Source organism: Xylocopa sonorina, chromosome 5 (genome assembly GCF_050948175.1).
Source record: "Xylocopa sonorina isolate GNS202 chromosome 5, iyXylSono1_principal, whole genome shotgun sequence".
NCBI classification, from domain to species: Eukaryota; Metazoa; Arthropoda; class Insecta; order Hymenoptera; family Apidae; genus Xylocopa; species Xylocopa sonorina.
The window spans coordinates 1,090,922-1,118,826 of NC_135197.1; the positions used below are offsets into that span (position 1 = coordinate 1,090,922).

The 27,905-nt window shown below is 33.6% G+C and overlaps 3 protein-coding genes across 3 annotated transcripts in view; 2 read left to right on the plus strand and 1 right to left on the minus strand.

Annotated features, from left to right (window-relative positions):
• The window catches only part of LOC143423858 (protein krasavietz-like), a 210,011-nt gene that overhangs the window by 34,623 nt on the left and 147,483 nt on the right, over positions 1–27,905 (plus strand). The gene's annotated exons all lie outside the window — the stretch shown is intronic.
• LOC143423835 (uncharacterized) lies at positions 11,402–16,703 on the minus strand. The gene is made up of 18 exons (XM_076895441.1): positions 16,657–16,703; positions 15,934–16,156; positions 15,693–15,858; positions 15,404–15,626; positions 15,033–15,312; positions 14,599–14,864; positions 14,342–14,525; positions 14,007–14,246; positions 13,842–13,932; positions 13,480–13,730; positions 12,943–13,389; positions 12,746–12,857; positions 12,594–12,680; positions 12,382–12,516; positions 12,007–12,281; positions 11,799–11,923; positions 11,570–11,725; positions 11,402–11,493 (listed from the first exon to the last, which is right to left on the minus strand). Exons 1-18 carry the CDS (start codon positions 16,682–16,684, stop codon positions 11,402–11,404), a joined length of 3,381 nt encoding a protein of 1,126 aa, XP_076751556.1. The 5' UTR covers positions 16,685–16,703.
• The window catches only part of LOC143423775 (vacuolar protein sorting-associated protein 45-like), a 37,206-nt gene continuing 29,017 nt past the window's right edge, over positions 19,717–27,905 (plus strand). Inside the window, exon 1 of the mRNA XM_076895332.1 lies at positions 19,717–19,943. Within this exon, the coding sequence (XP_076751447.1) occupies positions 19,851–19,943 (93 nt within the window). The 5' untranslated portion in view covers positions 19,717–19,850. The remainder of the gene's footprint in view (positions 19,944–27,905) is intronic.

Sequence of the window (27,905 nt, forward strand, 5' to 3'; positions counted from 1 at the left end):
ATTTTACAGGCTATGTACAGACTATTTACAGTATATTTACATTTGTGTATTTTCATGATTTTGTGTAGGTATTTGCCTTCCTCTTGATTGTTGGTGTTAGTTTCTTGTTGTTGTGATATGGGTTGTTGTTAGTGGTTTTTAGGCCCCCAGTGGGTTTTTATGCATGTTTTGACATTTTTTAGTGTCGGGTTGCTGTGGTATTTAAGCTTCTCACTTAGGTTTTTGGTTGTGTTTGATATGAAGGTATCTATTGTTGGTATATTGAGGAGACGGTGTAGTTTGCTGGTTTTGGTTCTGCGGGGTGCGTTTATAGCTACTCTTAGACACTTGTTTTGTGTTGTTTGAAGTTTTTTGACGTGTGAGTAGGCTGCTGTTTGCCATACCGTGGAAGCGTACGTCATCTTTGCTTATAAGAAAGCAAAGTCGTATAAGTGTTGTGTAGAGGATAATTTTAAGTTTAACGGAGAGAGCTGGTGATTTGAGAAGGTTGTAGTATCGGGCGAGGGTTGCTGTTGCTTTTTTGTTTGCTGTTGCTATGTAATGTTTCCATGTTAGTTTACTGTCGATGTGGATTCCGAGATATTCGACTGTTTTTTGGAGCTGTATTGAGGTGTTTTGGATTTTAATGTGGGTTGGTGTTTTTCGTTTGTAGGTTACGAGCATTGCTTCTGTCTTTTCCGTGTTTGTATTAAGTTTCCATTTATGTAGCCGACTTATTATTAAGTTCGCGGCGTTTTGGCACCTGTCCAGTGCCTTGTGGGGGGAAGAGCTGACGGAGTACAAGGCAATGTCGTCCGCGAATCCTGCAATATTTGTCTGTTTTGGTAGGTTGTGGAAGATGTGAGCAGTGTACAGGTTGAAGAGAGTTGGGGAGAGTACTGACCCTTGTGGAACTCCTGCCTCTATCGTGTGTGTTAAGGATTTTTCGTGGCCGATCCTTACTGCAATGCTTCGGTTTGTGAGAAAGGAGTGGAGTAGTTTAGTTAGAGGTTCCGGTATTTTGTTTTCAATTAGTTGGTGCGTTAGTCTTTCGATCCAGATTGAGTCGAAGGCTTTTTCGGTGTCGAGTAGGATTATGGCGGTTGTGTTTTTCAGCGACATTTGCGTTTTTATGTCGCTTGTGACTCGCAGTAGTTGGTGTATGGTTGAATGATTGTGTTTGAATCCATATTGGGTGGCGGGTATGGTGTTTTGTTTCTCAAGGAGTACGTTGAGTGGGGATAGGATGTTTTTTTCGGCTACCTTGGAGAGGGACAGGAGTAGACTGATGAGTCGGTAGCTCGATGGGAGGGAGGGGTTTTTGTTTGGTTTTGGAATGGGGATTATTGTAGCGTGTTTCCAAGTATTGGGGAAGAAGTTGTGTGTGAGGGTGGCATTGATTATGTAGGTCAGTCTGACTATTGCTTTTTGAGGTAGGTTTTTAAGCAGGATATTGTGGATGTTATCGTGTCCTGGCGCTTTATTGTTTTTTAGCTTCTTTATTATGTTCCGGATCTCTGTGGGTGATGTTGCTTTGATACGGTGTGTGGAGGGGGGATTGAGTCTGTGAGTATCGTTTAGTAGTTTGCTGGTACGTGCATTTATTTGAGCTGTAAAGGATTGGTTGCCATTGTTACGTGCAGTTTGGTGGATTTTTGCGTAATGTATTGCTAGTGTTTCTGCTTTGTCTCTGTCGGTATACGCTGTGGTGTTACTGGTAATTGGGGGGTTTTGGTGGGGGTTCGGTTGGTTAAAGAATTTGGCTATTTTCCAGAATTTTTCGTTTATGTTTAATGAGCGGAGCTTGTTTTCCCATTGTAGGTTTCTCCATTGCGTTAGTTGGTGATGTACGTGTTTAGTGAGTGCGTTGTATATAGTTTTGAGGACTGGCTCTTGATGTCTTTGCCAGAGTGTTCGGGCCTTGTTTTTAATTCGGATGGCGTGTATTATGTGTGGGGGTAGAGTTTGTGTGCGTAGGTTGTGGCGTTTGTGTGGGATAGTTTGCGTCGCTGCCTGCGTGATGATTTTATTGAAGGAGACTATTTCGGGATCGATGTCTTCGGCAGAGTGTATTGTGGGTTTCGCGTTTGGGATTTGGTCGTTGATTGTTTTTCTGAATTTTTTCCAGTTTGCTGCTTTGAATTGTGGTCTGTTATGTTGAGGATTTGGTGGAGGGGGGCGGGCTGGAAGGTCGTAGATGACTGGTAGGTGGTCCGAGAAGCCGGCTGTGATTGTGCGGGGGTTGTGTACTAGGTTGCTTTTGTTGGTGATTAGGAAGTCGATGACACTGGGTGTACGGTTTGGGGTGGTGGGTGAGTATGTTGGGTCTGTTGGGGCGTGTAAGTATATGTTGCGACTTGTGGATAGGTCATATAGGATCCTGCCGTTGTGGTTTTGGGACTGACAGTGCCAGAGCTTGTGTCTTGCATTGAAGTCCCCTATAAGTACTGTGGGACCGTTTCGTAAAAGCGTGCCTTAGACGCTGGGATATTAGGAACAGGTCAGAACTCCTATATATTGGAAAGGATAGGTTATCGAGTATTTTCAGGAAACTGTAGGCCGTGCTGTCCCTCTATTAGCGATAGTCGGAGGGTCGCCATAACTTCTTACTACCATTTGTCCGTTTTTCTTTTGAATAAAATATTTAAGTAGAAGTGCTTGAGTTGCAAAAGTTTTTTAAACTTAAACTGCCAATACTCTGTGACAAAATATTGTAATGTTACAACCACAGTATACAGTAGCGAAACTCTCTGTCGGCACCTTTGATGTCGGTGTACCATAAAATTGAGTGCGCATGCGCGACAGAAGAATCCAAATCGCAGTGCCACCTGGATTTCAATCTCACTTGCATTTTTTTACTCTTTATCTGCCCAACTTATTTTTACGTTTAGTTAATCAAGATTTAATAAAAATAATAAATGTATTATTTCTAATACACTGAAAAACAAGAAAAGAAAGCACAAATCGAAAAAATATAAATGCACATGTTACTATGACTATAAAAATGTAAGAACATAAATATTATACAAGATAAACAAGAGAAAATATAATGAAAAATACAAAAGATATATTATATATTTTATTTTAAAATTTATTTTAAAGTTATTTTATATAAACTTAATACCTATGTATACAAATATATCGGTAACAAACATATAATATCTTAAAAGCAAAGGTTTCATTAATGAAAAAGACGAAGATATCACATTTTTAATAAAAATATACTTTTTATTAAAGTAGGGATATATATACAATTATATTGCAACCTATTTTTCATTTCTTTCAACTCCTTTCTTGTTTCATATTTCAGCTACTCGATCCACCTCAATACAAACCAAAAAAGGAGACAAAAAACAAAGAATAAAATTGCTTTTTCTCCTAAAATCTTCGAAATAGCTTGAACGTGCTTCAACGCTTTCAAGCAGCTTTCAACAGATATTGAATTCCCTCCAAATTCAGCTTCAGGTTTGGTTAGATATTCAATCGTCTTTTTGTTTGCTAAGAAAGAGAGAGAGAAAGAAAAACTAAAGAGCAAGTGAGGCAGAAGTTCAGATGGCACTGCGATTCGGAGCCTTGTTTCGCGCATGCGCATTAAATTTTGTAACAAAATCGTGCCAGTTGCGCTACTGTATACTGGGGTTACACCCAACAATTTACACGTAATATCTATACGAATAGAATAACATTATGTAGTATTATTTTTCATTAATATTTTTAAGTCAATTAATCAAATTCCGCTCCAATTAATAAATCCGATTAATATTAATATACCGATTAATAAAAAATAACTTCAGAACATTTAATACAAACAAACCGTAATAACTATTTAATATAAGTTTAAAAACATTCCTCAATTATATTGCGATGGCACGTCAATGACGCCGGGTGGAATGAATTTCATGGCAGAACGGTGCTAAGACACTGCTGCTACTCAGCTCTCGTAACGGCACAGTCTTAGCACTATTGACACTCTCATGGCACTATTGAAGCACCGCGATCTAGCACAGGGGCTACACCGCCGCGGCAATTACACTATCAGCTCACCATAGTGACACGCGTGCCAGTGGCGTGGGCTAATATATACCAATGAAGAAGCTGTTTGCATAAAAATTATAAACGAATATTAAAAATGACTAAACTAAGCAATTTATTTATTTCGATTCGAAAATAGATACACTGACACGAAAGAAAGATAGAAAAACTTCTTTTTATTATTTTCTATAAACTATAACTTAATACAGCGATTTTTTCAGAAAAGTCGTTAATTACTTTATCGTAAAAATACATACACTTATTTTATAAATATTTTTTTCAACTCATCGTTAAAAATTCATGTAACAAAGGTAATTTTATATTTAATAATCCTTACAAATGATAAAACCATTTACCACAAGAATATATGTACCAAAGGAAAACAAATAATTACGTTCAATATTTTCACCTGAAAATTGTGATACGCTAGTAAAGTAAACGTAACTTAATTAGTTCAACATTTTCTAAGTAAATGTATCATTTATTACATTTCCTTAAACAATATGCTGCCATCGTATTTAATACTCTCTATTGGCATGAATTTTCCTGATGAATTGAAAAATATATATGGCTCTCTCAGTAACTATAAATGTTGGCAAACTACCAAAACGTCTGTCAGTACTCGTATGCGGATATCTAAACTCTCACGTATTTAATTTGTACGGAATAACAGGTGGTTCCCCATTAACAAATATGACACCTACACCAATGCAGAAAAAATTTTTGAATGGAACGATGACACGCGTGTCACGCTGGTGCTGGCGCAGTGTCATTCGCACGCGTGCTACGCTGGTGACTAGAACGTGCTGCCACTGCGTGCCGGCATTTTAGCTAACAAATACGGACACAGATGACTACGGATCTGCTGACACTTCTCAGAAGTGTCGCTACAGTGCCGGTATGATGTCGCCACCATCTTATCTTGTGTTGTCTGGGGAGTTGGAAGAAATAAAAAATACGTTGCAATATACACATATGTGTATTTTATATTTTTTCGATTTTTGCTCTTTCCTTATTGTTGAGTGTATTAGAAATAATACATTTATTATTTTTATTAAATTTTGATTAACTAAACATAAAAATAAGTTGGACAGATAGAGAATAAAAGAATGCAAGTGAGATTGAAATCCAGATGGCACTGCGATCTGGATTTTTCTGACGCGCATGCCCACTCAATTTTTTGGGACACCAACATCAAAGTTGCCGACAGAAAGCTTCGCTACTGTATAATGTAATTTTATAGTCGACTTCGCTGTCGATTTCGCTATGTTGCTACGTAGTCGCGCTGTGAATTTTGAAAAAAAGAAAATTGTAATGAGTGGGGTGCTAAACAAATATATCGTACTGGTTTTCTAAAGGCTAAGAAGATATTTCATTTTACCAGCAAGCAGAGAAACAAAATACAAAGCGTAGGAGCAACAGCTAACCTCTGCACTGAGACTGGAGGTTTTCCCAGGAGAAACAGCATGGACCATGGTTACAAACCAGAAAAATGGTTTCAAGCAAGAAGGAGCCCTGAAAAAAAGAGAATGAGCACGGAATTGGAGAGCTCGATATTCAATCAAAAAACTGAAAAAAAGAGACCAATGGAGGAGAAACAATCCAAGCAGATTTCAAACAATGCAGATCTCCAATCATATCCGATAACCCATACGGGATCAGCATATATGGTAATTAAATGCCAGAATACCAAAAAGGTACAATCCAGAAACCAATTTCTGTTGGCCATGGCAAAAATCATAAGTGAAGCAAAATGTGGGACCCTGCAGAGGACCCTGCAGCAAGAATCATACAGAAGTAAAATTTAAATCTGGGGAAAAAACAAACGAGTTTCTCTAGAAAGATATCCTAGGTAAGAATGGTATACAGGCATTTATACCAAATTATAGAAGGAAAAGAAAAGGTATCATCAAGGGTTATGATACGGAATACACTGGAGGACATTATAAGGTATACAGAATCACTGTGTCCAATTAAGTTTGCCAGAAGGCTAAATAGGAAAATCCTGAACCAGGAGACTGGCAAGCCTGAATGGGTTCCAAGCAATTCGGTAGTCCTTAGTTTCTAAGAAATGACCCTGCTAAATTCAATCAAAATCTATGGGTTATAAAACATTAGAGTAGAAGCATACATTGAACCTATAAGGATATGTTTCAACTGCTACAAATTTGGACATACAGCCATAAGCTGTAGGAGCCCAAAAATTTGTAGAGAATGTGGACAGAGAGAGAATACTCATAACGCAACAGAGTGCACCAAGGCTTTGCAGGGAAATTGTTTGCACTGCAAAGAGAGTTATAAGACCATGAATTCTAAATGTCCAATCATTATTAGAGAAAAAGAAATACAATCTATTATGGCACTAAAATATAAACATCTGGGAAGTTAGAAGAATATATCAACAAACACACAAGAAAACAGGCACAAGTCCAATACTCGAATTTACTAGGGAAAACTATCCAGCCCTAAGAAATGTCAACCCTCAAAAAATATTAAACATGAAAAAGATGGGTGGACAGGAAGCCCCAACCACAAGCAAAGGCAAATGAGGAAGCTGAGCAGAACGCCAACTCAAATTAGTCTTAAACTACAAAAAGCCACATATGTAACACAAAATAACAAGATAAACAGCAGAACACCCAAAAGGGCAAGCGAAACAAGCAAAGAAGCTATTAGCTCCCTTCAAGAAAAAAATCCAGCAGTACCAACCTCAACATCGGGCAATACAAGCCAAAATTAAAAAATAAATAATATGGACAACAAATTAAAAATTATTCTTTGGAACTGTAGAAGCATAAATAACAAAATATCAAAAATCAAACTTCTGGCAAATACAACTGATATATTTATAATCACAAAAACTTGGCTCAAACCTGAACAACCACTACACATAAATGGATTTAAAACAGTACGCAGTGATAGAGTTTCTGTCAGAGGAGGGGGTATTGCCCTCCTGCTTAGAAACAATATAAAATACAATATATTAGACAATCATCTTCAGGACACAGAAACAAATACCATAATAGTCAAAATAACAAGTCTACCTCAGCTTCTTATTATAGCTGGCTGCTACAGACCACCAGACCACATACTAAGGTATAAAACATGGGATGAATTTATTAAGAAGCTTTGCAAGTACACAAACATTTTGATAACAGGGGACTTCAATGCCAAGCATATAGAATGAAACTGCAACATAACAGACTATTCGGGAATCAACCTACATAGAATAATAGAATAGAATAATTTAATTATCTACAAACATAGATACTAAAACAAAAGAAGGTACACACACGCATTCAGATAATAACCTCGACCTTGCTTTGTCCACAATGAGCATATCACACCTCATAAATGCCAAGCAACAAGCAGACTCTCTGGGCTCAGACCACTATCCATTAGACATAGTAATTCAAACTAAGAAAAATAAGCAAACAAGAGTATTCAATAAAATATCCACCAAAAGAACAAACTGGGAACTATATAGTACCCTACTAGAACAAAAGTGGGAATACTTCCTCTCAGAGGAATTTTCAAAACAAACTACTGAAGAGCAATACAACACACTGGTACAGAACGTGAGAGACTGCACTATAATGGCTATATCACCAAAACCGAAAAATATTAAAAATAAAGACAACAGAGAAGAACAAGGCACTACTCCATGGATGACAAATGTGCTAGGGCAACTCATCTACAAAAGACAAGCCTACTTAAATGGAAGCACTCATGACATTTTAAAGACTGAGAAAACTATAAAAAACAATGTGCCATCATCAGGAAAATACTACAAAACAAGAAAAAGCAGGCATTTAGAGATTTTGTATCCACACTAAACTTACATACAAATATAAGCTACACATAGAGAAAAATCAGCATATTCAAGTCCAAATGGGTAAATAAACAAAGTGCACATACCAATGCCAGCAAATAGGAAAGAGCGGTAAATGATTGTATAAACAAATTATGCCTCCTCCCCCTGGGTGAGCGACAAATACTAAATTGAAGAAAATGTCCTAACAGATAGTTTTCTGGACAATCCTTTCAGTCTCCTAGAGCATAACTATGGCCATAGATAAGACAAAATCCAAATCAGCCCCAGGACCAGATGGAATAGAATACACAATGCTAAAATACATGGACGTCAAGATTAGGCTAATTCTACTGGATATCCTAAATGAAATATACTCCACACAGAATCCCAAATAGCTGGAAACAATTGCAAGTGTTACTCATTCTAAAGAGTAATAGAAAGGACTTCAGACCGATCACATTAACTTTTTACCTATGCAAACTGTTGGACGGGCTAATAAAACATAGACTCAATTGGTGGTGCGAACACAATGAAAAAATGAATAAATCTCAAACAGGATTTAGAAAGAGAAGATCATGCTTCAACATAGGGAGGATCATACTACAAGCACAACAAGCAACAGAAAATAACCAATACAATATAGTAGCATTCCTGGATATTAAAAGTGCCTTCGAGAATGTGAATACCTCCACCCTGATAAAGAAACTGATTAAAATAGGCGTCACAACCAATATACTATATTTCATTTCAAATTAGATGCAGGATAGAACAGTTGAAATAAAAGGACAATCCATCTCGCAGAAAAAGGACTACAGAACAATACACAAAGGGGTCTCCCAAGGAGAACTTCTCAGTCCCCTCCTTTTTAACCTATATACAGCCAATATAGAAGAAGGATTAGGAGATGCTACTATCCTCACACAATATGGAACTCTTATAATCAGAACTCAATATGGAATCTGGAACTCTTAGCTAAAAAACCAGAAATTGTAGTGTTTAGCAAATATACAGCCCAACCACAATCCATACTATTCTACATTGGCAGAGAAAAAGTCCCCAACAAAAAAATAGCAAAATTTGTAGGTATATATATATAGATAATCGACTATACTTTTAACACCACATACGTCACCTGAGGACCGTCTTATGCAAGGTCACAAACATTATCAGACTACTTCGAGGTACCTGATGGGGCTGTGACCCACTAACTTTACTACACTTGTACAAAGCACTAATAAGATCAAGAATCGAATACTGCTGCTCATGGTGCTTTCCAGTCACCAAGAAATTAACAAATGCAATAGGGAAATCGAAAACTAAACTAAAACTGGTACTAGGTTTGAAAAAATCAACACCAAATAATGTTGCTCTGGCAGAAGCAAAAATACCTAAAATAAAGGATAGAGTTGCACACTTAATGAGCAAATACACATTGAAAATCCTCAGCAATAGATCAAACCCTGTAGAAGGACAAATAAGAAAATACATGAGCAAACATGGAGACAATCCTATTGATATTCCAAGACACAACACAAAAAAAACCCTGACAAAGGTCTGCTGGGATAAGGTAAGACCTTTGGTAACAGAACTGGAGTATCATCCCAAGCTATCAGTTTATAAAGCAGAATATGTAATTCCACTTACAAGGATAATAGTGAACACGGAAATAGGAATAAAAATGCAAAATTCTATGGCACCGAATCTCGAATTCAGCAATATCATCAGAACAACACTCCAATCATACACCCACATATATATAGATGGTTCAAAAAGCGAGCAGGCAATCTCTACTGGAGTAGCTTGCATCTGCCCTCAACTGAATACACACATAACCTTAAGCCTAAACAAAGAAGCTTCTATTTACACAGTGGAAACAACAGCTATCATAATGGTCATCAATCTAGCAACCCAAAACCCGACACAACATTAGATAATCTGGATAGACCCACTCAGTACAGTACAGGCTCTCAATAACAATGACCCCAAGACAAACTCAAAACGCTTCAAAACTAAAATCAAAACGCTTATCCACAAATACTACGGGTTCAGAAATATAGGCTTTATACAAATATACAGGCTACCATTCCACCTAGGCATTGAGGGTAACGAAATGGTAGACAGTGCAGCTAGAGAGGCACCAAACAGCATCCAAATCAGCCATAGTTCCATAGTATACATCTCTTAAGACAACATATAACCTGGGTATCTAGATATAGGACTAATCATTATAACCTTGCAGAATCCCTTAGTCGAATAGGGATTATAAAAGATAATAAATGCTCCTGTGACCACCCAAAAGAGGATCTAAACCACCTGCTATGACAATGTCCATTACATTAAAAAGAGTGAAAAAACATGATGGAAAAACTAGAAGGAAAGGTTTCAAAGGAGTAAACAGGGTAGAGCCATTGGTACTAGCACAAAACATACCGGCACTTAACATCATCACAGACTATCTAAGAAAAAGTAACTTGAAAATATAAAACAAAACCACAGAACACAGACACATAGTCATGAAAATACACATCCACCAGAAATAGAAGACAATAACAAGATTAAACAATGTATAAGTAAGATAGATAAAATTAGGTAAGATAGTAGTATAAGTTAATCCCTTCATAAGACTGAAACTCCAAAGCATAGTAGGTGATAAGAACACACACCAACAGTACAAACACACTTATACTTTAGAAAATTAAAAATACCAAAAGTACAAAAAAAAACTAACTAAAAATAAGTAGAATAAGTGCAATGAATAGTAATAGTAATAAGTCTAAATATAGAAATAGGAAATAATGTAAGCTTAAAAGTGCATACAAGCAGAGAGTAAAAAAGGCCTATAGCCCTTGATAGGGCTAGAGCCATGGGGACCAAAATGTATCATTTTTCTTTAATAAAAAAAAAGTATTGATGGACATTTTGATAGTTGTTTTCCAATATTTATAGTTATTGATCATTTTTTTCAACTCCTCATAAAATAAAAATATGTATAAAATAAAATATTACTTATATATTGTGACGTGGTGACGTCATAAGGCTCGACCCCCTCCTCCTTTTTATTAGTTTTAGCTCGCTGATCACCACCCGTGCGAGGAAAGCGGCACTGACCATTGCGATGATAGTAATTGCGAAAGGTGTAAAATACGCGCTATTAGGACCTTTCTCCCTCTCCCCTCCCTTCCCTCTATTTCATGGGATTTGCCTGGTAAGCTGGAAGAAGAAACGACCAGGAAGATGTCCGTTGAGATTTATTTTAAGATTTTTATCTTAAGAACATTCGCGACCGCGGATTGGACTCTGCCTTCTGTCGGAATACGACAAAGAAATTACTTTCAGTAAAAATGAGTTCAATTTTTCGGTAATAACGAACAAAATTACATCTCTACATGAACAAAATTATTTTAAGTTAACTGTAAGGAACTCATGAAATGCACGGGAGCGGCTGACTGGTCTCGAGTTGCTGATTATTTATAATTAATCAGGAATCTAAACTATATAATAACATTATGCACGCACACATACACAAATCGCTTGCAATTATTTAAAAAAACATTTATTATGCACAAGTGAGACTTATTAAATTAATGTAATAATAATACACAAGGTAACAATTAAAATAAATTTTGAACACACTAATGGAGATATATTTCGAAGTACAAGATTAAAGCCTGCAAAAAAATGTTAGTATTTGTTTATTTTTCAATAAAAAATTTGAATTCAATTTTAAAAAATATAAACTATTACTTTTATCGTTTGGTTCTCGACTTCCACATTGACGGTAATTTAAAATTGCCTTTCGCTTTGTAAAAACATATCCTGGAATGTATAAACTGGGTGTATCTAATCGTCCAGTTGATATAAGTTTATTAAAATCTTGTTCTAACTTGGCAGTAATTGGGCCTATATGTACAATTATAGAATAATTATTGTAATTATTCAATAAACTTTTCAAAGCATACATTTCTTTAATTACCTTTAAAGTGTAATAAAAATTGAATGCATGCCTCGTTATGTAAAATTTTAGTTTTTCTGTTATCAATAGATAACATCCAATCTGGGATACCCATAATTTTTCTCACATCCTCTAAAAATTGTGCCCTGTAGGAAGGAATCATAAAATATTTTATTTGAAAAGCTATAAAAAGATAATAGAGAATATGTATATCATGTTGTGTACTTACATCACAAACCGTGGTGGTTTTCTTATATTTGCATACTTCACAATATCATTATCTGGTTCAATATTAGCACATGCAAATCTATTACTTCCAAAATTTTTGTCAAAAATAACGATAGATCTACCCATTGCAGACACTGGCCTTGCAAGAGGTAAATTTGAATCTGAGAAAACTTGCCTTTTCAATCCTATATCAATGGGACCTAATCGTCCTGATATATCTCCTACATAACATCTAAGTGGTAAATCGGGACCACATTCTCGTCTATATAAATCATCCTAGAAAAACAAAATTATTTTTATGAAGGAAAAAAAGGAAAGAAAAATATTAAATGAAAGAATTGGTATACTAAAAATAGTATCAAAAGATTAATCCTACATTTAAAGGACTAGCCAATTGGGTAAAATAAGGATTCCACATATATCCACCAGCTACACATCTAGTATCTTTTACTTTAACAGCTGCATCTACTCCTATAGGATTTACATATATTGCCCAATTGTGGTCTCTCGTCTATATTAAGATACCTTCAATGAATCTTTAAATTTATTATAAAGTTTTCTTAAGCTATTAATCTAGTATTTACTCACAATATTACGATCATTTTTTCCAGGATGGCGTAATTTTACTTCAATTATTGTATCACTTTGACTTCCATCATGATGAATAAGTTGTGTCTGTAATTATTAATCTCACAAATATAATATTTCTTATATTTTAATATTTTTTATTTTTACAATACCATTCTTATGTAGCCATATGCGAAACCTTGGGGATGATGGAAAGAAGCAATTGCTCTCAGTTCTACAGCTTCGGATGGAGAATATCCTCTTTCTATAGTCGCGCAAGCCCATCTTTAAAGAAAAACAAGATATAATTGAAACCATTAGAAGATACATAGTTATATCAGTATTGTAATATTAATATGGATATAATTACCTAAAATTTTTGTCTTTTTTGTGAATCACAACACTTCGGCCTAATATACTTGTTGGTCCAAATAAAGTAAGCATTGTGTCATTAAAAGTCCTCGTATACTTTCTTCTATTCTCTAAAGTACCAAATTTTCCACTAAGATTTCCCATTTCATATTGATCATTTGTCCCCTCACCCGGAAGAGGTACATTATTTATGTTAACATTTAATGGATTCCAATATCCGTATAAAGATGTACTTTCACACGGAAATTCTAAATCTTGTTCTATTGGAGTCATATGTATGTGATATCCACGCATTATTCCACCGAGGTCGTCAAGATTTAGTTCTACATTTGTAACATCATATTCATTTTGCTGTATAAATTCTAATTTCCCTCTTAGAGAAATAGTTTGTCCATTTCCAAACCAATCTCTTACTACAGCTTTACGGCGGTATGTTTGACTAATTCTGTATTAAAAAATTAATGTAATTATGTTGACAATACATGCAATAATGCATGTTATTAATAGAAATAAATTCTCTTTTCTCTTGAATTACATTGAACATGCTAGCCTTTCTCCTCTTGCACGAGGTCCATGATCATCATATATCACCAGACTTCTTCCCAGTATACTATTAGGACCTGATAAAGCTAACATTGTATCCGTGAAAAACTTTCGACTTATTAAAGCCCCATCCAGCTTTTTTCCAGCAATATTAATTGTACCATGTCTTGTCAAATCACCAACACGACATAATGATATCTCTGATATTGAACAATATTCAGTATAATTCGAATTCCATTCTACCTAAATTTTTATTCATTGTTAATATAAAAAAATATGTTAGCATTTAGAAAGAGTGACACCATCGTAAATGCAAACAAAGTATGAATAATTTAATTTTAATCATTACTGTACTTTGTATGGATTGTAAGGTTTGCCTGTACTTAAACATCTACTTGTCCAGTTATAATAATCTTTACCTGGTGGATTATCATGAATCATCCACCTAAAAATTGGGGATCAAATAAACTATTATAAAATTTTTATTTAACTATTATTACATTTTTAGGTATAACATACCTGTGATATTCTGAATTATTTAAAGCATTACCATCCGCGTGAATCAAATTTTCAACTATGATAGTAGTATCCATCTGAGGATCATCTTTTGGTTGACGGAAAATGATTTTTCCAACAATAGGATACCTATATATTACTTGTCCGGTTAGCATGGATACTTGTCCAGTATTATCTGGTAAATAGAGATTCAAAGTACCACAGATCCACGGTATGATATTCTTATTATCGCTTTCATTATACCTAACAAGAAGTAATCCCATATTTTTCAGGAATATATTTTAAACTAATTATGTAGGTAAAAAATGTAAATAAAGAAAATATGAATAAAATGTTACTTGTGGAGAACAAGACTTCGATGGACTATACTATGCAATCCTGAAAGTGGAAGATATGTATCCCAATAAATTCCATTAAGTTTTGCACTTCCTGATAAAATATCATTATGATATGATCCTTCTTTACGACCTTGGAGTTTTCCAGAAAGATCACCGATAGCGTATTGATCTTGAGTTCCATATCCTAATTTATATGATACTTTTATACTTATGTTAAAAAAACAAATAAAATTAAACTGATATTCTAAATAGCTTACCTGCTGGTGGTACAGTTGTTACATTGATATTATTGGGATTAAATATTTCTTTAGTTGTTCTACATACTTTGACAGTATCGTTTGAAATTTCTGCTGGATCCGGAGGTAGTTCATGAATTCTATATGATTTTATTTTAGTAGCATAACGTAATCTTGTTTCTAAATCGTTGATTGGTGTCAATGATATATTAACCCATGTAGGATGGAATGGAGTTACTTGAGTTAGGGATACTTCTCCTTTGATGCCATGGGAATTGATTAAAGATCTAAACAATCCAGATGCAAAGCAAAATGAATTTAAATAGGTGGAAACGAAAAGAAAAAAGATATATTTTTGACTAACTGGTAATTTGATAATATGAAATAGTTATTTTAAGAAATCAATGTTAATTTACAAGAAAAGTGTTATAGTTTGTAAAATATATTTTACCTACTTGGCGAATATAGGTTTTTTGTGATTAATTTTGCTGCATACTAGAAAAGAATCATCATGTGTTGGATGAAATATAACTAAATATAACTGACGATGAGGTCCAAGTAAATCAGCAGGTAGCAAAGACAACTTTGTATCTCTATATAAAGTTTTATATCTTTTATGATGATTTACAGCTACTTGTACTTTGCCTAAACGTGAATCAACATCACCAATCGCTGTTCCACTACCCGCATTATCAGGATCAAAAACAGTTTGTAAAATGTTGCAACTTGATTTATCTGAATGATAAATAAATAAAACCATTTGAATGATACGCTATAAAGTATTATATTATGAATTCAATGTATGCTTTATTAAACGAAATTGTACCTTTACTAATGTCAAGAATGTCCGTTACATAAATCTTCCAATAATGTTCAGTGTAATTCGTAAACTGAAGTTTGTTATTATTAACATGATATAAATCTACATAAATTATTGTATCGGTAGTATTATCACCAACATGGCCACCTAACCATCGAAACCAAATTGTTCCTGCTATGGTATCATAAAAATGTGCTTGTGCAAATTTTTCCACATTCTTTTCAAGTACCTGAATATATACAATTATAATTTAAACTTGAAAAATGAAGGAAATATGTTGTGTTTAGAAAATTACCGTTATCGAAGCACAAATGATTCTATCAGAGTATGTATCTTGAAATATTAAACCTTTCCCCCATAGCCCCTTTTCACCAGTTAAACTGACACCTATAATTTCCACTGATCCTGTTTCGTTTCCAGGCATCTCAAGCGGTCCGACAAGTTCTGTCAAGTTGATAATGCTGAAACATTAAATGAAAATGGTATTAATAAATTCAACATGAAATTCTCACTAAAAAAACTATGAAAGTCCTTACCTTTCTCCAATATATTGCCTATTGCATCTATTCTCTATAAGTGTGTAGTCGATAGGAAATTGTGTAACTGACCAAAGCCATTGTTGATCTGGATATTGAAGAGTAGTTTGAAGCGAATATCGAATTCTTACAGATGCCTCTGTAGCTTTTTCAAATCTAATTTCTCCATGAAGGCCACCAGAAGAAATATAGGCAGCAAGACGTAATGAATATCCAATGTTAACTGTAAAATGTTAAATATAAATTTGTCAGATTGTAAAAGTTACTAAATAATAGTATTATATTCAAGTACTATATAGCTATTAAATAAAATGAATTAACTTTTTTTTACATAAATAATATTCAACAATATTTATCCGTTGACAGGAGGCTTCAGTAAATTTTATAAATTCATAAAAATAAAAGCTTTTGAATGTGGTTTTACTAATTTATTAGAGTTTTACTAAAATAGTACATCGGCAAATTGGCGTTAAGTTACGACAGCAGAGTCTGTTGTATTTCTGTCTCTAATCTGCTAATATAACCTGACGTAACAGATATGGCATAAAATCTGTTGTCAAACTTTATAGGATAAAGTGACAGATTGTATACTGCTTCCGTGTATAACAATTTCATGTTTTTCTAAAAATTGTAATCTGTATGTGTGCGTGTATACATAATTAATTATAAATATTTATCAAGAAATAAAAATAATATATTTCTCTTACGTATGCTTTTACTTACCACAATTTAGTAAAAGGAACCAAAACATTTTGTTATTTTATAAGAATGCCTTTTACAGTACTGTTTAAGACTGAGTCATATTTTAACATTCTTATTAAAAGTAATAATTTCCAATTTAAAGTGTGATCTATGGATAAATCGTGACCTTACAATAAGTAGACGAGCCGGAGAAGGTAACGTTGCCTTTACTTTCTTATTTCTTTGAACTAATATGGTGGGAGTTCTGTAGCGACGAAAGGAAAGTAACATTCTTATTGAAGAAACAAATTTTAGTGACCGTAATAAGTATTTGTATATACACAGCAGTTGACACGAAAAAAAACTTAGTAGAAATTTCGTTTACTAAAAATATTCAATTAGGTAATTTGGGTTAAATTCAATTGGGCAATTTTTAATATTTTTAATAGAGTTCCACATACTACTTATTTTTAATTTTTTAAAATCAATTCTTAAAAATTGGAAAAGAAGCGCTTACAAAAATATATCCAGACAACACATAATAAGATGGTGGCGACACTATACCGGCACTATAGTGGCACTTCTGATGAGTGTCAGCAGATCTGTAGTCATCTGTGACCGTATTCGTTAGCTAAAATGCCGACACGCGTTGCCAGCACGTTGTACTCACCAGCGTAACACGCTGTGTGAATGACACCGCGCCAGCACCAGTATGACACACGTGTCATCGTTCCATTCAAAAATTTTTTCTGCATTGGCGTAGGTGTGTCACATTTGTTAATACGGAACCCGTTTTTCCGTACAAATTAAATACGTCAGAGTTCAGATATCCACATACGAGTACTGACAGACGTTTTGGTAGTTCTTTGCCAACATTTATAGTTACTGAGAGAGCCATATATATTTTTTTAATTCGTCAGAAAAATTCGTGCCAATAGAGAATGTTAAATACGATGGCAGCACATTAATATGCAATAAATGATACATATATTTATAAAATGTTGAACTAATTAAGTTACGTTTACTTTACTAGCGTATCACAATTTTCAGGTGAAAATATTGAACGTAATTACCCAGACAACCAGCGATTGTAGCGCCAATGGCACCGGGTGGAACTCTAAGCACTGTGCTAGCACCGTGCTGCCTCTCAGTTCTCGTAACAGCACAGGGCTAGCACTGGAGCGACACTGCGTGTCACGGCACTATCAAAGTACGGCGATATAGCACAGGGGCGTGCCAATGACTTAATCTAATATAAAAATGACTAATTTAATATTAGTCATAAAATAAAAAATATTTATAAAATAAGTGTATGTATTTTTACGATAAAGTAATTAACGACTTTTCTAAAAAAATCACTGTATTGAGTTATAGTTTATAGAAAATAATAAAAAGAAGTTTTTATATCTTTCTTTCGTGTCAGTGTATCTATTTTCGACCGAAATAAATAAACTGCTTAGTTTAAACATTTTTAATATTCATTTATAATTTTTATGGAAACAGCTTCCTCATTTGTAAATATCAGCCTACGCCACTGCCACGCGTGTCACTATACTGAGTAACGATAGTGTTATTGCCACGATGATGTTGTCCCTATACCATATCGCGGTGCTATAATAGTGTCGCCCCAATGCTAAGACTATGTCACTATGAGAGCTGAGTAGGAGCACTGTGTTAGCACAGTTCTGTCACAGAATTCGTATTCCACCCGTGGCCATTGGCGTGCCAATCGCTGTGTTGTCTGGGCGTTGCTTAGCATTGCTTAAAGAATGCGTCTTATCCACGAAGCAGACTCATACATTAAACGCGAGGATAATTTGCGAGGAATTTGCATTCGAATTTGTCATTTAAAAATAATATTTAAAAAATTTTTGTAGTAACTGCAAAGTTGATTTTATTTTTGTAGATTTTTACTGTAATTGTGAATTTAATCAAACTTAATTAGTTAATTCGACCGCTTAATGTAAGTTTATGTTGGCTTATAAGCTTCTATCACAGGCGTAGAAGACTCTTCAGCAGCTTATGCTAATATTTGATAGAAACAACAATAATTTTTGAATTCAACGACCAAAGAAACGGCTATAGTTTGAAAAAGCCTTGTCCGTCGATCGACAAGTTTGGAAGGGTGGTAGGAGAAAGGATATAAATATTAAATATAAATTCTGAGATATTAATAAAAAGAGTCGAGTACTATACTAATGTAAAAACGTATTGTTTTGGCATACAATCTGTGTTTTAACAAATATTTAGTAAAATAGAGTTGACTTGAGTTGACACTTTGGAGATGGATGTCCAGACAACACACGGCAAGATGGTGTCGACACCATATTGAAACTGCATTGCCACTTCCAAGGAGTGTCGACAGATCCGTAGCCATCTGTGACCGGATTTGTAGCGCGCCAATCGCTGTGTTGTCTAGGTATATGATTCTATAGATACTGAACTATCGACAAAAGTATATAAATGTCTGCGTAAAAAAGCAAGTGTTCTATTTTATTATTAAATATTAATATTTATTTTGGTAAATTTAATTGCACTGAAATTCTTAAATATTTGAAAATAAAAATGTTGGTTTTGTTGAAGCTGCAAAAGATCAAAGTTTTTCTTAAGTTATACTATATATACAATAGTTTATTCGAGACTGATATTGAATTTAAATTAAAACAATAGACAACATGTGAAAGATTGTTGTGCCGAAATTTCGTTCGCGGTTATTACGTGTAATTAATCGAATTGATGATTTTGATTTACAATTGATTAAGATGTGTTTTAGTTGAAGTCACTTTCAGCTATGAAAGTGTTATGCTTCAGTTACGAATTTTACCGCTAGGTGAGATACATTTTTATTTAGTCATGTAAATATTTCTTAGCACTTGGTTAATTCATTAATTAAATGTTGATTCTTTTTTTAAATCAATCAGTGTCACATAATTATTAACTCTAACTCATGATACATTACAATAGAGTTAATGAACAGCGGTGGTGAATAGAAAATGACTCGATCTAGTACCATCATTTTTCATTGGACGGTTAGTTAAAAGCAGTTTCTAGATAAGCGCAATCTCTACATTTGTTGTACGAAAAGTAATGTTTGTATCTATCTATGAAGTGCATGCCTTCTGTGCAAAGTAATTGTGTACCTTATAAATTTTAACAATTAAATCCATTATTTTATTATTAAATGTATAATATGTAATTAATATTTATAAAAAAATTGCCAAAGAAATTAAGATAATATGAATTTAATAACGGCTTTAAAATTTTACGTTACTCGGATGACGGAAGAAAGCGGACCTGGTATGAAAGTTCTTTTGATGGATAAGCAGACGGTAAGTACAATTTTGTTAATGTATATTATGAAAAGTTATCAAATAAACAGACATGAAATTTCTGTCCAACTTGTACATCCATTGCACTGATACGTGTATTTAGGATAAGTGGAAAATGAAAATATAAATTGCTAATATTCCAAAAATTTTCTTGTATTCTATTAGATTTGTTGAATTTTATAAATTATCAGTATGTAAATTTTTAATATTTATTGAATGTAGAAATATTGCTCCAATGATTATGAAAAAAACATCTTCCCAGAAATTTTATGTTTTATGTGGTATAACATTTAAATTATTGATTAATCAAAATCAGATACTACTGCATCAGATATTATTAACAGTATTTGACTCGGTTCAAATATTTTACTGTTAGAACTGTATATTATTTTTAATTGGAACAATGTAAACAGATGGCTTTTTATGGTATTACCATAATAGTGGAAATAAACTTTAGCTTGAAACTCACATTGAGTAAATGTATTTTAACTATTAAAGAAATTAGAAATATTTAAAATATTATAAAGCGATAAGCAATTATTAGAAAGAATACTGATATTATAGATAAATCGATTATCGAAGACATCAAAATACAAAATAGTAGAATTAAACATTATTTGCAAGATACCCATTTTTAGGTGTATTTTCCTATAAAAGCAGTTAGTTAATATTTATAGTTTGAAAAAAGGATGTACAATATCAGCATTGTGTAGCAATATTTTGTACTTTTATTACAAAAAAGCTGTAAAGTTATATTTGCAATTGGATGGAAACTTTAAAGCAAGTATCATTTAATTATTTTACAAAATTATTCTATCGAATCATATCATTGTATTTAGTAATGAGATATCTGGAGAGACTTCTGCATATAATGCTGCTGCAGAATCCTTTATGGAAACTTCTAATTGGAGAAAGTTTTATGAGAGAATAATTCTAGAATGTCTTATCGAAAGAAAAATTTTAGTTTTTTGTTATGAACAATTAATTCTTGTTAAAAAAATGTGGATAGGATCACATTTAGATAGTATTTATTTGTACAAATGCAACTGCGCTTCACAAATTATTAGTTATGTTAATCAGTGAAAGTAAGAAATCATGATTTTTTAAGCATTGTAATGTGAATGTATTATTCTTCCTCCTAACATTGCTTTCATTTATAACTGCATATAGAAAGTATTTGCTCTTCTCAGTTTTTATACAACAGTGAAAGAAATGATAAATGTTGGAAATGGATTTATAAAATAAATTTTCAGGTTTAAACTTTATAATGTTATTCCTTTATTCAACGCATTGGAAGTGATTTCCTTACTCTCACACTATCCTAAGGGAATTGAATAAAGGAACTTAAAGAACAGCGGGAGAGAGCTGATGACCTAAAGCATTGATGAAAAGAAACAGCATCTCCTTTTACAAGAGAATAAATGATTAAATTTTGCACTTGTTTTTCAATGAAAATCTAACAATAAAGTTATACAAACATTTAATAAAATAAGCACGAAGGATACTTTTACTTCATATAATTGAAGAAATTAACAATTAGATTGCTTAAACATCGAATAGAAAATGCAATAATATCGATGTTATAGAGTGAATTTAGTCTGGTAACATCTGCAATATAATGAGGATATAATATTGTTAACAATATTCTAGATTTAATTACTGAAAAAGTAGAAAAATGTACTGAAATTAACAGTGAAGATGTGTTTTCCTATTTTAAAACATTCAAGGCACTAAAAAAAGGACCTGAAAGCTCTGAAGATATTCAATTGTGTTCAACGTTATATAGTGAAAAATTTGTACTATTTGTCAATTAAAAAGTATAAAATTTCCAAATGTGTAATTAAACTGTTCTCAATAGTTCTCCATAGTTTTTCTATAGTAATTTTGTTGTAAATAAACATGTATCATTTATCTACAAAAGATAGAATAATTCAAGATAGAAAAATTATCCTATCTAGATAGTTTTGTCTTCTTATTATTTAAGTGTGATTAAATTTTTGAATAAATTACTTTTTGTAAACACTAAAAATTTACTATATTATAACAAATAAAGGATTATATTTTTTAATATCAACTTGATTAGTTAGGTTTATATATAGGTATTATGCAAAGAATATCATTTGTTTAATATTAAATAATTCAAACAATGTTTAATACACAAAGTTTTTATTAATAACAAATAGAGATTTTATACAAAAAATGCAATCGTGGACAAAATTAAGTAGACAGGTCTATTGATTACTAAAAAGGTGTACAATGTAATGGCATAAACATATATCAGAATATATTGTTGTTGATTAGAATTGCAGAACATTTTATATGGATAAAATCTAGTGGATACTATATAAATATTCAGAGAATGAACTGAATTAGTATTTAGTATTGTAGCCTCTTGCATTAATTACTGCTTCTAATCTTTGTGCCATGCTTTCCACAAGTTTCTCAATAGAATTTGAATCAATTTGTTGAAATTTTAATCGCATTTTGTTTAAAAACACTGTTTCATTATGGGTTTTTTCTAATGGTATTTCCGAATCCAATAAACTCTATAAATTTTCTATAGGATCAAGATCTACACTTTGCAGTGGCCATTTGAGAACTTCTATCTCACAATCTTGTAAAAATTTTTTTATTTTCTTCGCTGTATGCTTAGTCCTGTTGCAATATTCATTTCTTCATTGAGATTTATTTTTAGATTTGACTTTTCCAGGTTTTAATTTTAAATGTCAACATATTTTTATCCACTTTTATTATTCCATGTATGGATTTTAAATTTTCAACTACACGCCAAGGAAAGTAACTCTATACCATTATGGATACATCTCCATATTTGACAGTAGGTAGATATACTGTTTTTTTATTTATGTAGCAGGTTTACAATGACCAAATGTTTATCAAAACTATTAAAGCACCCCTTACTTTCACTTAACATTATCGCAAACATTTAATATATAATGAGTCCTTTGTTCTTTAATTCTTTCTTTATACTTGTATGATATATATAAAATAATTCCTAAGTTTAATAATAATGTTTAAAAATGTTATGGGGCCAGAATACACATTATAAGTACAAAGGGTGTTAGATATATTTTTTGTAAGATAAATATTACGTAATTCTTCTTGCTTTTTATGTAATGAAGATTGATGATGACTCTCCTGTAAGAAAAGTGTGTTAATATAGAAATATTCAGGTGACTTAATGTCTACTAGGCGAGTTTATTTCTGTCTGACCTGAAGGTTCGTACAAGAATACTTTCTTAGGCCATTCGTACTAGCCTCGAGGACACCCTCAACGTCATGGTCCATTCGTATGTTTAGGCAAGGCCCCGGAGAGGAGCGATGCCGCAGGGAAATGCACACGGTCTTCGTTGAGCGCTCGTGCACCCTGTTATCCTATATTTCTTACACTTCCATATTCGAAACGAAGATACGAAGATCCGTCCAATCCGTAAAAATCTTTTAAAACTTATTTTTGCTCGCGTAAAAGTGTCGCGTAGAAGCCTTCTACGGTTCCTAATCAGAGTCAGCATAGCCAATCAAAAGATCATTATACTGTCCTCAGAGATAAGCCGGACGAGGTTTTTGCCGACCCATCGAAGACAACACGTACCTTGGTCGTTTGGCTAGATTCTTTTATGATGGCATGATGCGGCAGGTAGTATCCTGGTTGGTCGTCGGTAGCAGGTGATAGATGACCGAGGTTAAAATACTCCTGAATTACGGCTGCGGATTCTTTCCTTAACGATGCGTCTTCAGTTTGCCTTCCAATGAGTGTAATCGTTTCATGGCGGTCTGTCGTGAGTCTCCAATTGTTTGAGATTGTCCTTGAATGGCGGAGCTACTACGTACCTGCCGTTTTCTGGAAAATATTTTGTGTATAAGATACCAAATTCATTTGACAAAATAGAAACCAAGGATGATAAAGTTCAATGGCAAATTCTCTTTTGATAAATAAAACTTAGACTTTAGTACAGACCCGAGAGTCGAAATATAGTAGATTGTAAATGGGTATTCACTATTTAAGAATAATGAATTTGGAGATCCAGTAAAATACAAGGCCCGTCTTGTTGCTCGGGGTTTTGGCCAAGAATATTTAGTAGATTATAATGAATCTTTTTCACCAGTTGGAAGAGTCACGAGTTTCAGATCCATAATTACTAATACACCATATGGATGTTAAGAGTGCATTCTCGAATGGTGAATTAAAAGAGGAAATTTATATGAAAGTTCCTCAATGGATCAAAAGTAAAATTAGTCAGGTTTGCAAATGTACTAAATATTTGATAAAAGCCTCTAATAAAAAGGTTTTAAAAACTTAGCCATAGTTAGTTGCATCTACATTCTGGAAAACGGAAATATATCGAAAAATATATATGTTGTTTTATACGTTGATGATCTTGTGATTGTAACGGCCAATAGTGAAACATTGGAAAACTTTCAAAGTTATTTAATGAATAAGTTTCATATGACCGATTTAAAGGAAACAAAGTATTTCCTTGGTATTAAGCTATGATTTCAATCCGAATTACAATGCGTTCTCACAACTCAACGCTACCCTAATCCCTGGTTTGTGTCCATTTTCCCAACTAAGCAATTGTTTTTCTCTATAGTTTCGTCGCGACTGACCGTTGTCCAGTCGTGTACGACATATCCTTAACTTTCGTTTATTTATGACCAATTTCCTTTTTGTCCTTGTCTGTTTCATCCTTTTCTATACGCATTTTTCGCCCTCGCGTCAGTTCGTTTAGAACCCTCGATTCGCTTAGAAGCCTCAGCTCGTTTAGAGCTTTGAGATAGTCTACAGTTCCATGCAACGGGCGGGCGCTTCTCAGTTCTATATTTCAATGTAAGTGCAACTTGCAACGTAGTAAGTTTCAACTTGCAATGTTCTACTAGAAGTTCGTTTAGAACCTTTAGCTCCCGTTAATAAGCAACACCACTATCGTTATTGTTATTGTTATAGTTGACTTTAATATTAAAATTGAGGGCGATATTCGGTATGTTATTTTTCCACTCATACGCCTCAGATCAGAGTGCTTACATACAAATAGTATTAGAGAAATTGAAAACCTGCAAGTACACTTTTTTTGAGTAAATTACATTATATAACTCTAAATTCAAACGATAAATTTGAAGCATCATGTCAAAATTTAATCGGATGTTGGATGTATATAATGGTGTGTACGCGGCCTGATTTGTATGCCGTGGTAAATATTTTAACTAGATACACGAACAAAAATAATAAAGAATTAAGGCAAGAATTGAAGTATGTATTAAGATATCTAAAAGGTACGAAATATATCAAATTAACTTATGTAAGAGGTCGGTATAATAATCTTTTGATTGACTTTACTGACTCCGGTTGGGGAGGTAGTGATGTAAATGACAGAAAAGGTACAACTGGATACCTTTTTAAACTATTTAAGCGATGTACTATTTGTTGGAATACGAAGCGGCAAGCATCGGTTTGTAGTAATTAGCATAAATATAAGGATTGACTAGCCAATCATTATCTATAAACATAATAATGAATGAATAAGTATTGCTAACAATCCAAACAGTCGGAAGAGATCGAAACACAGAGATATAAAATACAATTTTTCCAGAGAACAAGTTGAAAAGAAAAATATACAACCATTAGCACCTCAGATATCTTCGAAACTATAAGTTTCATCGAAATTGTTTGGTATTACCCACGGGTTATCGGAATGAATACCAAAGGTTCGGGCTTGGCCGTTTTTGCACAACGGTGTGCCGACTAAGAAACTATGTTCTAATAATCGAAGGACTACCTTCCTGATGGTGGAAGGAACAAAACTAAGATTCCGGGTTCCGTAATACTCTTTATTATTTACGTCTCGACCGCTGGAGCGCTAAGACAGTTCTGCCGTCTCCCAGCGCGTTCCGGAAAAATTACAATTCTAACTATGTCGTTGTGGGGGTTGAGACACACGGATAGGTCCAAAAATCAAACTATTTGGTGTGGTGAGGGAAACGGCCAAATTATACTATTGGACAAAATCTAAACTAAGTGGCCGCCCCTAAACCGAGCTCGCTCTCAGGCGCCGTGTTGCCCTTGAGTGATGCACGCGGAAATTCCGTATGTCTCCATCAACGACCGGAGTCAGCAATAACCTTAAGAGACACTTCAGCTGTGAGATACATGAGACAAAGAAGTAAATCAACCGAAGGGTTTCTCGCATAATAAGAGGAGATGGAAACTCTAGTACTGAAAAAACTACAAATGCCATGGTCTCAAGATAATTATCGTTGCTCCGAACCGAACTAAGACTAATGACTATTCACAAACGGGCAAGAGCCTCTAATAACTAACGCCAAGAAGGGTGACATAGCCGTCCTGGCGTAAACAGAAATATTTTCTGATATAATATTGCACAGTACGAAGGTGGCCATCAGGTGGCGACAATAATTTCTTTGCAAGTAAAAGTACATCGGATATTTGAAGCTCACCTTCATTTTTTTAAATGGATCGGTATGTTTTTGCTTCCGTATTACGATAGAGCATCTTAAAACGAGTTCAACGATCTGTAACATGATGTCATTGAAGGTCATAGAAAGTAGAAAAAAGCGATAATACTTACGGTTTTGGTAGTAAATGAAGCATACGTATCGTAAACAGTAAAGAAACGCGTAATATTTACCATTTACTTCACTGTGTATAAACACTGCTCGAAGGGCATTTTAATGGTTTGCAGGATAATGATCCAGTTTTCCTTGGTTTTTTCCTCTTTTAATTGTTGAGGTAGAATACTTATGTCTTTACCGTTTAACAAATATATCGGTGCGAAACCGATTACTGTATGTTCAATTTTATTATACTTTTCTAAGCATTCTCTAACAATTGTTGTCCAAGCCTTTTTTCTTTTTACTTTCGTTTATTTTACATATTTTATTAAGTAGTGTCTGGTTCATTCTTTCATTCAGAACGTTCAAAAATAGTGCGTTTACTGCTATGAAAATTAGTTTTACATTTTTCACTCTTAGATATTCTTTGAACTCTTTCGGACTGATGTCCGGATATTGGTCTGTGAGGATTATTTCAATTTATTCCGATTCTATTATTAATCTATCATTTTTATCAACTTTATAAAATCGTTTGCACTTTTGTATGTTTTTGATGTTAGGATGAAAGTATATCTTATGAAATGGTCTACCAGAAGGTGTAAATTTTGTTTCACCGAAACCACCGATTGTGTTTATCGACATTATCTCAAACGGTTTCGGGCCATTTTGGATTTATTTTTTATGCATAGCTGGTAATTCTTACATTTTTAAATATTTTCCATTAGATTTCTAGCTGTATAGTATGGACTAATTTATCTTTGCATTTGTTTTATTCCGATGTGGCACCATTCTCTATGTATCTTTTTTATCATTTTTCTGTTATAGTCCTCTGATAGAATTATTTTTTCTTTCTTTCATTTCCTGTATCATCTTATTACTCGTCTGATCTATCTTTATTTCATCTACTTCAATTAAGTTAACTACTTTTAATACTTCTTTAATATTTTCGATTGGTTCTAGAACTGGATTTCGGCTTAGACAATCCACTTCGGTAGTATCTTTTCCCGAAACATATTTTATCTGAAAATGATATTGTGATAAGTAGTATAGGAGATCACCAAGCTCTTCATCCGTTCTAAATCCAATGTTCTGGTTCTCTAGGGGTTTGTGGTCTGAGTATATTGTAAATATTTTTTTCATTAGCCAATGTTGCCAATATTTTACGGCTTCTTTTATTGCTAGGCATTCTAGGTATATAGCCTTTTTCTTTTCTGGCTTTCATTTAGTTTTTTTTTAAAAATATGGCACTGGTCTATCCTTTCTATCTGGTTGTTCTTGTTTCAGTATTGCACCAATAATATTGATGCATCTGTAAAGATTTTTGTTGGGTAGTTGTTATTGAATATTTCTAATATAGGTTTCGAACATAGTAACTTC